The sequence below is a fragment of the Lytechinus variegatus genome, chromosome 18 (assembly GCF_018143015.1).
Source record: "Lytechinus variegatus isolate NC3 chromosome 18, Lvar_3.0, whole genome shotgun sequence".
NCBI lineage: Eukaryota > Metazoa > Echinodermata > Echinoidea > Temnopleuroida > Toxopneustidae > Lytechinus > Lytechinus variegatus.
The window spans coordinates 21,743,111-21,756,255 of record NC_054757.1 but is presented as its reverse complement, the minus strand read 5'-3'; the positions used below and the strand labels follow the sequence as shown (position 1 = coordinate 21,756,255).

Genomic DNA, 13,145 nt, shown 5'->3' with positions numbered 1-13,145 from the left:
GGGTGCATAGGAACTGAAGGAGGGGGGGGGGGTGCTTTGTAGTATCTAATGTTGAATTAATGGCATTAATATGACATAGAGGAAATCACAATTTAAAGAAAATCGATGTCATTTCCTTTCAACCTAACTTCAGAAGTAAAAAGTGTTTTATTGCTAATGAATGGATCCATTGGAATGAGCTTGTTAAGAATGGTTTGAGCATGCTTATATGCTAATATGTTTTTAAAAATCTATGCTAATTTGAGCTCAGGGTAATATTTAAAAAATAATACAAGAAGAGAAAAAAAAAACTAATAAATGGAAATATTTTTACTATAATGTATATTAATTTTATGATACACTCTAGTTTAACCTATTACCAACTGGAACTGGACGATTCTGTACAAAGTCTATACGAATGATAAAATTCAGTAGTCAGTTGGTTAAAGCTATTATTCAAGAATTGGCAGGCAGATACAAGTTTTTTACTGTGCTCCTGTCTTGTGCCTTCATGGTGAAGAAAATTATTGAAGGTAGCATTCCCAGACAAATTTTTAAAGAACAATTTAGGTGCCAAATATGCTGTTAAAGGTCAAGTCCACCCTAGAAAATTGTTGATCTGAATGGATAGAGAAAAATCAAACGAACATAACACTGAAAATTTCATCAAAATCAGATGTGAAATAAGAAAGTTATGACATTTTAAAGTTTCGCTTATTTTTCACAAAACAGTTATATGCACAACTCATTGATATGCAAATGAGAGAGTCGATGATGTCACTCACTATTTCTTTTGTATTTTATTGTTTGAATTATACAATATTTCAATTTTTACAGATTTGACAATTGGGACCAACTTGATGTACCCACAAACTGTTAAGATAATGGTAATGATAAGGGCGGAATAAAAGTTTGTTCCACATGATGATGAGTAGAAAATTAGAATTTTTCATACTTCATATAATAAATACAAAAGTAATAGTGAGTGGGTGACGTCATCTGTGTGCTCATTTGCATTTTGTTTCACTGTTTTGTGAAATTAAGCAAAACTTAAAAATGTCATAACTTTCTTATTTTACAACCGATTTTGATGAAATTTTCAGTGTTATGCTTGTTGGATTTTTCTCCTTTATTCAAACCAACTTTTTATTGGGGTAGACTAGTCCTTTAAGTTGAACATTTATTCTTATAGTCTTTGCCACATATGACATTTGGCTGTCCATAGTCAAAACCACAAGAAAGGAACACCAGTCATTTGTAATGTCTCTTGTAACTTATGGATATATCTTTATAAAACACCCATCAGGAACTATGGCCCGTATTCTGAAGTCAGGTTTAACTTAGACAATGGTCTAACTCTGCTGAAATTATGGGTAGCCAAATGTGTCAAAGTGTTTATTAAGTTGTATGTTTCTTATGTTTACTGTGCTATTTCCCGATTCGATTCATCGATGGTGAAGACAATAATCTCTTTATACTTCCTAGACAATTATGAATGATTTGAGAGCCAAATGAGCTGAAATATGATATCTCTACTGTAAGTTATTTATGTAACTATTGGCTATCCATACTTAAACCGCAACGTTAAACCTTAGTGTAAGTTAAACCCGACTTCAGAATACGGTCCCATAAGTTTGGTAACAGAATTGTATGGCATGGGGCCATTTCATAAAGCTGTTCGTAAGTTAAGAGTGACTTTTAGAACAAGTGGGGATCCTTTCTTACTCGCTAAATAATCATCAACATTTAATGGTGAATATCATTTACCTCAAAGGATCACCAGTCGTTCTTTAAGTCGCTCTTAACTTACAAACAGCTTTATGAAACGGCCCACAGGTATAACTGGGCACCCAAATCTAATGCTTGTCTTCCTACCCTCTTAAAAAAAGCGACTATAACTGTAGAATATGCATGAATGAATGATGTGAAATAATGATTGATCAAAATGGTAAATAAAAGGAATGAAATGAGAAGAATAATTGAAGTGAAAACTGAAAAGAGATTAAACAGAAAGTGAAATGAATTGTGCAAATGGGGAAATGGTTTTGTGTAGACCGTGTGGACCTCGGCCACCAATTAGAAATTAATTACATTGAATAATCTTTGGTTCGGGTTAGTGTACATTTGAAATGTGTTTCAAATTTGTCTTATTTGATTACTGAGATGTTTGCCAAATTTCCAGCCCCCCCCCCCACCTGCTTAACAGCATGCTTGAGTGCTTATAGTTTGAAGTGGACTTGAAGTGTATCTAAAGAAAGGGAAGGAGAAGGCATTTAAAATGAAATTGATTAACTAAATAGTGTAAGTTTTTATTATTAGGACCATTGTCATTATTATTATTGCTGTTATTTTTGTGGGGGGGGGGGGGGGCAAAAGTAATTGATGAGTTAAGGAAGTTATGTTGAGATTTACATTTGCTGTATATGAAATTGACTTATTACGAATTAACTCTGAAATGGTCTAACAATGAGAATGATGAAGAAGGTATGATGAATAATTGTTAACAATAAACCCTCATTAAAACCGATAAAAAGTTCATCATGTGAGTGAGTATGGCACTTGAGAAAAACCTCAGAAATACTTTATTCTCTATCAATTTAAAGGAAATCCTGGAAGAAGTAAAGATCGGTGTTGAATAAATGTGTACCTAAGAGAGTTCCCTGTGGTATGGCATTTCTAGTTGTACTCTGTGTATGAAAAAAAAAGTATTGTTTGACAATCCAAAAATATCTGCTACTCTCAACCCCTTTCTGCATGAGTTTGTCATTCGGGGCCATTTGCATAATTTGTGTCATTTCACTTTGATTTATCATGTTTTGAGTGCTATTTTACATCATCATGGTTTCACATTATAAATGACGGATACCAATCTGGATATCAATTAAGGAATTTGTGTTGCCTCATCAATTTAGGGTCATGTGAATTTGTGGTTGATCCCTTCAACCACTTAAACTACACTTAAAAAGTTTATAAGATGACACTTCTTTAGTTAATATAGTGATCAGTTTCAATACTTATATAAACAAGAATACATTTTAAAGAACACCCTTTTTCCATTTCTTCTCCTGAATTTGGTCCTTTTATTTTCCATAAACAACCATTATCCCCCTCCTCCCCTTTTGTATTTTGCTGCAAATTTTTTGATGTCATTATTTAAGTGGAAGTTGTTATTTATTTAGATCACATATATTTGATATTTCTTGATGATAAAACATAGGTGTAGGCCGAAGTGAATCAAGTGTGTTTATCATTTTGTTCTTTATATTCACATATTCAGTGAGATAGGTGTGATTTTTAATAGTAAACATATTCAATTCAGAAGAATGAACAGATAAAGAGCGTGTAAAAGCTGCTTGAGCTACACTGCAGCCAGGGTAATAATATCCAAGTCCTTTGGAAGCGCATAGAGACGTTATTCATATTGTGTTATGCGCTATACAAGAACTTACTATTATTATTATAATGTAAATATTTATTTTAACTGGGGTTTATTAGAGATTACTATCAGATCAGTTCTTATTTTATGTCAAAATCGATGAAATTTTCAATGTTCTTTGACTTTTCTCTTCTCTGATTATTCACTCTGACTTTAAATGGTGGTGGATTTGGCCTGAATGATGATTTTTTTTCTTCCTGTAATATTCAACATCTCATCACCCTCCCCCATCATTTTTTGTCCTCCCTTTTAAACACATAACTTACATTAAAGATTGTTTGGTGCTTCATTCCATAACCTTCTGTCTTACATTTATACTGGAGTACTAAGTGTTTTCATAATTGAAATCAGTTTGTCACAGTCTCACACAGTGTCCTATGATTACCAAGTCAGTGAAATTATATGTAATAAAACAAATTTTGACCTAAGACTGTCGAATGTCTATAAACATCACAATTTTCATAATTTTTATCAGCCTCACTCCATTCCATAGATAGGCCTGTTGTATTATCATGGTATAAAAAAAATGAATTTATCTGGGTAATTTTAATCCTCCAAAAATAGTATTTTAACCAATTCATGTCAAAATTGTTTCCACTGAAATTATTTTTGGACAGCTTGTGAAGAAAGTTGGCAAGTAATAGGTGTCCAGTAGTTAATCTGTTGATTTGTCAGCATTTTTGGCACTTACTAAAACAAAAATGCATCAAAATAATATTGAAATTCCTTTTCCCCACCACTGTAGCATGAATCCACACACTGTTATCCAGTAATAATAGTTAGCATGAAATTATACATAAGGCCACCGCACACCTTACGATTGGTCTGCGACCCGATTTTGGAATAAAATGTAGTAGAATTGATGATAATGATGTGACATGGAATTCTTACTGTGTAATGTTCTAAATCATCTTCTGAATACCCATGTTCAAATCTGTGATTACTAGTATATTATCATCCTTATTAGAACAAAAGGGAACTTAATATCTAGTCATCCTGATGTCATACCGATCACAGATTGGTTACGATTTGAAACTAACATGGCCTTTACTCCAAAATAGGCTTGCAGTGATCCAAAATAGTTATATCAGTTTTCTTACAGTTAATTTGAACTTCAAGCAAAAATATACTTTTCATTCACATTTTCAGAAAATTAGCTAAATGCGATATGTTCCCAAATCGGACCGTGGACCAGTCGTTAGGTGTGCGGTTGCCCCAACTCATGTGATTATCCATGATTTTAAGTACATTTGTAAACCAAGGTTTAATTCACTTTACTCTGTTAAATGAGAAAGTTGTCTGGTTTCTAAGTTTAAACAGCATTAATGGAGGCAACTCGGTCATAATTCCATGCTTGAAGGTAGTACAAGTCCACCCCAGCAAAAAGTTGATTTTAAAAATAGAAAGTTATGACATTTCATAATTTCGCTGAATTTCACAAAAACAGTTATATGCACATCCTGATTGGTATGCAAATGAGGAGACCAATGATGTCATCCACTCACTATTTATTTGTCTGTTATTATATGAAATATTCAAATTTTCTCCCCATTGTCAAATGGAACAACGATTAATTTCTACCTGAACATGTGGAATTTGCATTGTTTAATACTATATGGATCAGTTAAATTGCCTTTTCTTGTCAAATATGTAAAAAATGAAATATTGTATCATTCAAACAATAAAAAAACAAAAATAGTGAGTGAAGGACATCATTGACTGTCTCATTTGCATGTCACTGAATTGGGCATATGGGCAATTCCACAGGTTGGTCCAAATCATGTAACGTGAGTAACCGACACATTCCAAAGATTTGCCAGGAGCATAATAGAATTTCCCAAGTTTTGTTTTTATACAAAGGATAGTCGATTGTGTTCTTTGTTGTGATAAGGAGATGTTTAGTTCCTATCAATAATAATGGACTTACAGCTCCAAGTATGAGTCAAGGTGTCTCAAAATGTAACGTGAGTAACCGTGGAATAGCCCATATCACTGTTTTGTGAAAAATAAGCGAAATTGTCATAACTTTCATATTTTACATCCGATTTCTAAGAAATTATCAGCGTTATGCTAGTTTGATTTTTTTCTATTTATTCAAATCAACATTTTTTGGGGTGGACTTGACCTTTAAAAAGTACATGATGCTCCTATCCTTTGTTGCCATTGTATGACCAATTGGCAAGAAGAGAACCCCATTACATGATGCTCAGCAATTGATTTTAGGGCTGAGTTTACAATTGATTACATGGATCAATATGTGCAACTAATTGTTCATATCAACTCTACGATTGATTCCAAAGCTTTGTGTGGCAGGCCTTTTTTTGTTTTGTGGCGAGCACTAGCATATAAGCTACTATTAAGTACCTTTCTTATGCGCTCAATCACCAATGAAGTCATTTACCACAAGAAAGTATCACCAGTTCTTAAAGTCACTTGCAATTTCTGAGCAGCTTTATGAATCAGCCTCCGCTAATGCTCATCTGCTTGTATGAAATAGTGCTCAGAATTTCAATTCAATTTAATTTGGTTTATTGTCAAGTCCAGGTATGGACACATACAAAGTTTATGAAATATAGAAAAATACTTAAAATAAACAAGTACCTGCAAATTTACAAAATGTCACCAAATAATAGCAATCACAATTATGTAAAAAGGTATCATAAATACGATATTGCACTTCAAGTTTATATACTTATACAATCTAAAGTTGAAGGGGAAATTCAAATTTGTGCTATCATTAATAAAAATTGATAAAAAAATAACCCACAACATGGTTATGGTTTGCATTGTCATGAGAAAGCAGACGATACAAAAATATTAGGGTATATTGATTCATGGTATAGATGAACAATCATAAATTTGGCAGAAATTAACAAATTGAGCCACTTTCCGACTAGTCTGAAGGCTTTTGTTGACTCGCAATAGTTTGGTGTAGGTGCTCCTTACTCCTAGGTATGCTGTGATTTTCAAGTGTCTTCGTTTGGTGTAATTAACACCAAAGATAACGCCTATTTATGCCACATGTGGTGAAGGTGCGCTTTTATGTGCCGTGGCATTTTACATAAAAAAGTTGTGGTGGCAAACCAAACCGGGGGGTCATATGAGAACTTTATCTTTCCCCGTATTTCATAATCCAGTTACACATGTATGACTCCAAAAAAATTCTTTGAAACTTTGACAGAAGGATGCTAATGATTAAATAATTGACAATTCATGAACAATGCATTATTTCCCTTTCATGCTCCCTGAACAGTACTTTGCTAATTATGACAATTCATCAATGAATTTATACTTCTTGTTTTACAATTCAAATCAACTTTTTGTTGGGGTGGACTTGACATTTAAAGATGTTTAAGGTTTGAAAATTTTCTCCTTTTTAAAGTGTGGGAAATTATTTGGATGGGAAGAAGAATTGTGATTTGTATGATTGCAATGATCACTGTCTGATCGATCGTAAATATCAACCATACGATCAATCGCTGAGCATTATCATTGTGTCTGATCAAACGTAAATATCAACCATACGATCAATCGCTAAGCTTCATTGTGTCTGATCAATCGTAAATATCAACCATACGATCAATCGCTAAGCTTTATCATTGTGTCTGATTGATCATAAATATCAACCATAGGATCAATAGGTGACAATTATCATTGTGTCTTATCAATCGTAAATATCAACCATACGATCAATCGCTAAGCTTCATCAGTGTCTGATTGATCATTAATATCAACCATACGATCAATAGGTGACAATTATCATTGTGTCTGATCGATCATAAATATCAACCATACAATCAATCGCTAAGTTTCATCAGTGTCTGATTGATCATTAATATCAACCACACAATCAGTCGCTGAGCATTATCATTGTGTCTGATCGATTGTAAATATCAACTATACGATCATTCGCCGAGCGTAATGTTACGTGTCCCTGAAGCTTATTCACAATGATGACAGGAATGCTAAAGCTTTACTTTTTCTCCCCCCTCTCTCTCTCTACCAGGTGGTTCAGCAGCGGCACGGAAAGAGATCATTCGCAACAAAATCAGAGCCATAGGAAAGATGGCACGCGTCTTCACTGTTCTCAGGTAAACCCCTGCCCCCTCCCGCCAGAAATACTTTGAACTCCAAGGAAAACTTGCCCCTCCTCTAGCTCCTCTAAGATGTCAAGAATACCCCTCATAATCTGAAAAATAGCTGCAAAAGCATAATGAGATCATTTGTAACAAATTCAGAGCTATTGGAAAGATGGCACGCGTCTTCACTGTTCTCAGGTAAACCCCTGCCCCCTCCCGCCAGAAATACTTTGAACTCCAAGGAAAACTTGCCCCTCCTCTAGCTCCTCTAAGATGTCAAGAATACCCCTCATAATCTGAAAAATAGCTGCAAAAGCATAATGAGATCATTTGTAACAAATTCAGAGCTATTGGAAAGATGGTGTGTGTCTTTACTGTTCTCAGGTAAACCCCTGCCCCTTCCCGCCAGAAATACTTTGAACTCCAAGGAAAACTTGCCCCTCCCCTTGCTCCTCTAAGATGTCAAATATTACCCCTCATAATCTGAAAAATAGCTGCAAAAGCAGAAAGAGATCATTTGTAACAAATTCAGAGCTATTGGAAAGATGGTGTGTGTCTTCACTGTTCTCAAGTAAACCCCTGCCTCATCCCCATAAAAATACATCAGGCTTGAGGGCAACTTGCCCCTAAAATGTTAAGAATGCCCCCACTTATCTGAAAAGGAGCCATGTCAACCAAGAAAAAATAAAATCTTGTCTTTCATAATCAATGATTAGAAACTGTTTAACTTATCTGAATTTTCCTCAGTCATTCATGCGTAAAGTCATGCATTACATCTTGAACGTCTTTGCGACACACTCTCTGAGCTATTTTGCTGTATATTCCCCATGGAGACGATGAATAATTTAATTCTTGAGACAAAATAAGTGAGCTGTCTTAATGCAAAACCCTCATGCAGACAAAACTTAACTGATCTACCTCGTGAGAAGTGCTCAGTTACGACTGCATTATGGTAATTCACATCGTAAAAGGATGAAACGCCTTTGTTTCCAAGGGAAAGTCATGCCGAGGAACTTTATATTGACTTCAACAGGCATAATGGGATGTACCAACTGAGGATGGTTAAAAAGCCTTTCTCATACATAAAGTTGGATAGCAATCAAGACTTCCTGTAAAGTCCAATAAAAACATTAGTGGACATTCGATACAAAAGTATATTATAATTTTCTTTTATGCTTATCATATTTTGGATTTGTGGGTGTGGGCAAGTAAAAGCCGGCAGTGGGGAAGCACAACGATGGGGTTCGCTCTGTCTTTTCGACGCTGGCTTTTTTGTTCTTGCTTGTCCGCACTTCCTGACTTGTAGCCTGACATGCCATAAACTTGATATAAATGCACGGTAACTGTAAGAAGAGGGAAATATTTGAAAAATTGTTTTAAGAGTTAGTTTGTTATTGTTTTCATTACAGGGAAGAGAGTGAAAGTGTGTTGACATTGAAGGGTCTGACACCTTCGGGTATGCTGCCAGTCGGAGCCCTCTCGGGTGGGAAGAGGACATTGCAAACAGGTCAGTCATGATAATGACGATGAAGTTATGAATAGTGTTATTAATGCTTTGGTCAAATTTGGCCAACGGTTACTTTACAATGCCTGCCAGCTCATGGCTTATTGGTGTTTACTTTGAAGTTTTCTCATAATAAGGAAATGAAATTCCATCCTATAGCCTGTACAGGTATTACAGATGGCATTGTACTGTCATTATGAAGTAAACATTTCCTTTTTATGCCCCTGCAGACGAAGGCGGAGGGGGCATTAAACGTTGCCCCTGTCCGTCCGTCCATTTGTCCATCCCCCCACTTGGTTTCCGCACAATAAATGAAAAATATTTAATGGATTTTAAATTCTTTTGGTGTGTAGGTAGATGACACCAAAATACAGGCTAAGTTCAAATTCAGAGTCCGCAGGTCAAAGGTCACAGCTCATTAAATATGCGAGTTGGTTTCTGCACAATAAATAAAAAAAATATTTAATGGATGTTAATTTTTTATGGTGTGTAGATAGATGACACCAAAATACAGGCCAAGTTTGATTTCGGAGTCCGCAGGTCAAAGCTCATTAAATATGCGAGTTGGTTTCTGCATGATAACTTATGAAATATTCAACAGATTTACAAAAGATTTGGGTGTGTAGGTAGATGACACCAAAGTACAGGCTATGTTCTAATTTGGAATCTGCAGGTCAGAGTTCACAGCTAATACATTCGAGTTGGTTCAAAGGTCTGAATTTGTTCATTATATATATGCATATTGGTTTCTGCACAATATTAAAGGACAAGTCCACCCCAACAAAAACTTGATTTGAATAAAAAGAGAAAAATTCAACAAGCAAAACTATGAAAATTTCATCAAAATCGGATGTAAACTAAGAAAGTTATGACATTTTAAAGTTTCGCTTCATTTCACAAAACATTTATATGCACATCTCGGTCAGTATGCAAATTAGGGAACTGATGACATCACTCACTCACTATTTCTTTTGTATTTTATTATATGAAATATTTTGATTTTCTCGTCATTGTCATGTGAAATGAAGTTTCATTCCTCCCTGAACACATGGAATTCCATTATTTTAACATTTTGTGCTTCAGGCAAGGAGGTCCTAATCATCAAATTCGTAAAAATTGAAATATTGTATAATTCAAACAATAAAAAACAAAAGAAATAGTGAGTGAGTGACATCATCGACTCTCATTTGGATGTAACTGGCTTGTTCATATAACTATTTTGTTAGAAATAAGCAAAACTTTGAAATGTCATAACTTTCTTATTTTACATCCGATTTTGATGAAATTTTCAGCATTGTGCTTGTTGAATATTTCTCTTTTTATTCAAATCAACATTTTTCTGAGGTGGACTTGACCTTTAAGGTCAATCATATTGAATGAATTTCTGATTGGTTTAATCGGGGGCATCTGTCAAATGTCAAATTTCTAATTTATGTACGGTATTAAATTCTATCTGTACTTTTTTATTATAATAATAATGGATTTAAAACAATGTTGCATAACTGTCAACAGTTCCATTTTATAAGAATTTTTCAAAATATTTGGGGAAAAGGAGACATTTGATGCTGTTTTGTACAAATTTGTATGTAGTAATTAAAAGGAAATTCAGGAATGTTACTATTTATTCATTTATAAGAATTTCTTACATTATTCCTATATCTTAACCTTTAATTTGGAAGGCATGCCATGAACGTTGGTTTTCAGAAACTGATATCACTTTTAATACAGCATATAATTCCCAGGTATATTATCACAAATTTGTTGTTCTCGGGGTAAAAAATTTGCTGGAGTACAAAGTTATTAATATGATGAATCATGTTTCTTTTCTACAGCGATTGGTCAGAAGATCAGTGGCTTTGAGGAAGCCAAAGGTCTGGACAAGGAGAACGAAAAGATGCCGCCTAGGAAAGATGCACCTCCCCCACCCAACAACAAAGGATCGTAATGACCCCCCTCTCATCGTGTTCGCCCTTCCCCTATTATCAGGATGACACCCTTTATCTCTTGTCCCATTCGACCTGGTAGTCTCGGCTACCCTCGTGATACTCTCGGCTCTTTAACGTCATCATTAAACCCCTGTTATGTCAGAGCCAGGAACATTCCTTTGTAAGTGTAATACAGTTCCCTGATGCTCATAGACTCATATAGTGAGATAATCCTTTCTTTTAAATGATCCCTGACCTGTTGGCCAGAGGAACTGGTGTTGGGGAGCCTTAGAGAATGAAAGACTTTGGTTGTCAGCAGGTTAATGAGTGGACCCAACATTGGGAATGTCCTGACTGGTATCATGCAACAGGCTCAGATGGTTCCCATCCCACTGAAAGACATTGGTAGTTCTCGCTTTAAGTGGGACCTGGGTGCAGCATGAGGTCCTCAGCATTCCGAGAAAGACATCTCCAGTTGAGACGGTGACGACTCATCGAGGCAGGGGACCTGACCTGGATATCCTCAACAGGAAGTAGAGGTAACCACATCGTATCCCATGATTCATCCAGGGACGCCCGACATCCGTCAGAAGCAGGGTATGGTTAAAGGGATGCGATCAGCCCCAGGTCTCGCTCCGCAGCATTCAATGAGTCCTGAACCTGTTGCCTTTGAGAACAGGATAGGTCATGTACTGAACAAAGGCAAAGAAGATCTACAGAATCTTGTAATCAAAGGGTTGGAATATTGAGTGCAAGACACCAACCACAAAATGTTCATCTGGTGTGTTTGTTCAAACTGTCAATGAAGTCAAATTGGAATGTTACCATACAATTGTACGATATCAAGTTTACATAATTTAGGAATACATTAGTAAAGCAAGATGTAATGTGCCCACATTGCATTGACTCGTATGGTTCAATTCATGCAGCGTGAATTGTTCATTTCTTTGGGAAAGTTCTTTACAGATCCACCCAAGTCTGGATTGAGGAAGAGAATCATAGAGGGAATTTTGTCATTTGTTGCAGTGGTTTTTATTGCACAAGGTCACATTTTGCACCAATACATAGAATAGCATTGTTGAACTTGTCTCATTTGAAGGTTCTGATATGACTGCCTCATGTTTGTAACAGTGTGATAAGCTGTTTTTGGTCATCATTCGAGATAAAAGGCACCATGTTTAAAGTGTTCAATTGAATTATCAGAGAAACACTTAATAACAGAAAGATCATTGATTCAATTGGAAGAAAAATTTAGTATGGGAATAAAGAATAAGACATAAAAAAAGAGAAAAATTCAGCCGTTTTAGATACTCTCTTGACAAATAAATTTCTTGAAGATACAGTGTACCCTTCAAATGAAATAAAAATGGATCTGAACAAGTAAGGGTTTTGAGCCCCCCCCCCTTCTGGTTCTTGTATAACTGAAAGTATGACTCATTCACTGTTTGCTATGGTAGGGATTACAAAAGAATGGGAGAAGATGGCTTTGATGTTGAGGATGTCGGCTTTGATCTTGTTGGAGCGGGTAGTCGTGTCGATCATTTGCTGGCAATTGTTTATATGTAGAGTGAAACCTGTATATAAAGACTCCGAGGGAGAAAAGAACGGTGGTCTTTATGAGCAGGCGGTCTTGAGAACAGGTTCCTGCAGTATACTAGGTAACCAAGCTTGGGGTCTTTATAGAGATGTGGTCCTTATGCACAGGTCACAGGTGGCATTGTTAAAAAGCAGGTATGACTTTGGTATGCATTCTAGAGTTTTTACTGGACCGTGTGTCTCCTGATTCCTCCAGAGGATTATGCTGCATCTTTTTGACGTCACAAATAAGCCAAGAATGAATATCCCTCGTTAAGAAATATGTAATGATCGTCGTATTTTGATCTAAAGTATATCAAGACATGTTTATACATCTTTTAGAACACAATGCTATGTTATTTTAGTTGTTCCATGCAACGGTACATTGAAGAAACTGGGGGTCCACAAACTAAGGCTGATCATTTAACCCTTTGCAATTCAGAGCTTGGCGGGATCCATATGAAGTCTATCCAAATTGACAGCACCAAGTGAAAAGGTTCAAATGTAACCCCAGAGTAAAATTAGGGTATGAAGCTTTATACTTCGAGATCCTAGTCTAAACTACAGCAAACATGTCAAAGCCATGTTTAGCGTGATTTCACCTATTGATTACTATTCTCCATTGATTTCCTGGTAATATGCGCTAC

The 13,145-nt window shown here is 35.6% G+C and overlaps 1 protein-coding gene across 15 annotated transcripts in view; it reads left to right on the top strand.

Moving 5' to 3' along the window:
• LOC121431943 (serine/threonine-protein phosphatase 2B catalytic subunit alpha isoform-like) overlaps positions 1–12,200 on the top strand; it is a 116,463-nt gene extending 104,263 nt beyond the window's left edge. For 9 of the 15 annotated variants that reach the window (XM_041629738.1, XM_041629736.1, XM_041629734.1 and 6 more), the window contains 3 exons: positions 7,422–7,506; positions 8,904–9,001; positions 10,831–12,200. In XM_041629738.1, coding sequence (XP_041485672.1) covers positions 7,422–7,506; positions 8,904–9,001; positions 10,831–10,943 — 296 coding nt within the window. In that variant the 3' untranslated portion in view covers positions 10,944–12,200. The remainder of the gene's footprint in view (positions 1–7,421; positions 7,507–8,903; positions 9,002–10,830) is intronic. The other 6 variants (XM_041629737.1, XM_041629732.1, XM_041629730.1 and 3 more) reach the window with 1 other exon arrangement.
• The last annotated feature ends 945 nt before the right edge of the window (positions 12,201–13,145 follow it).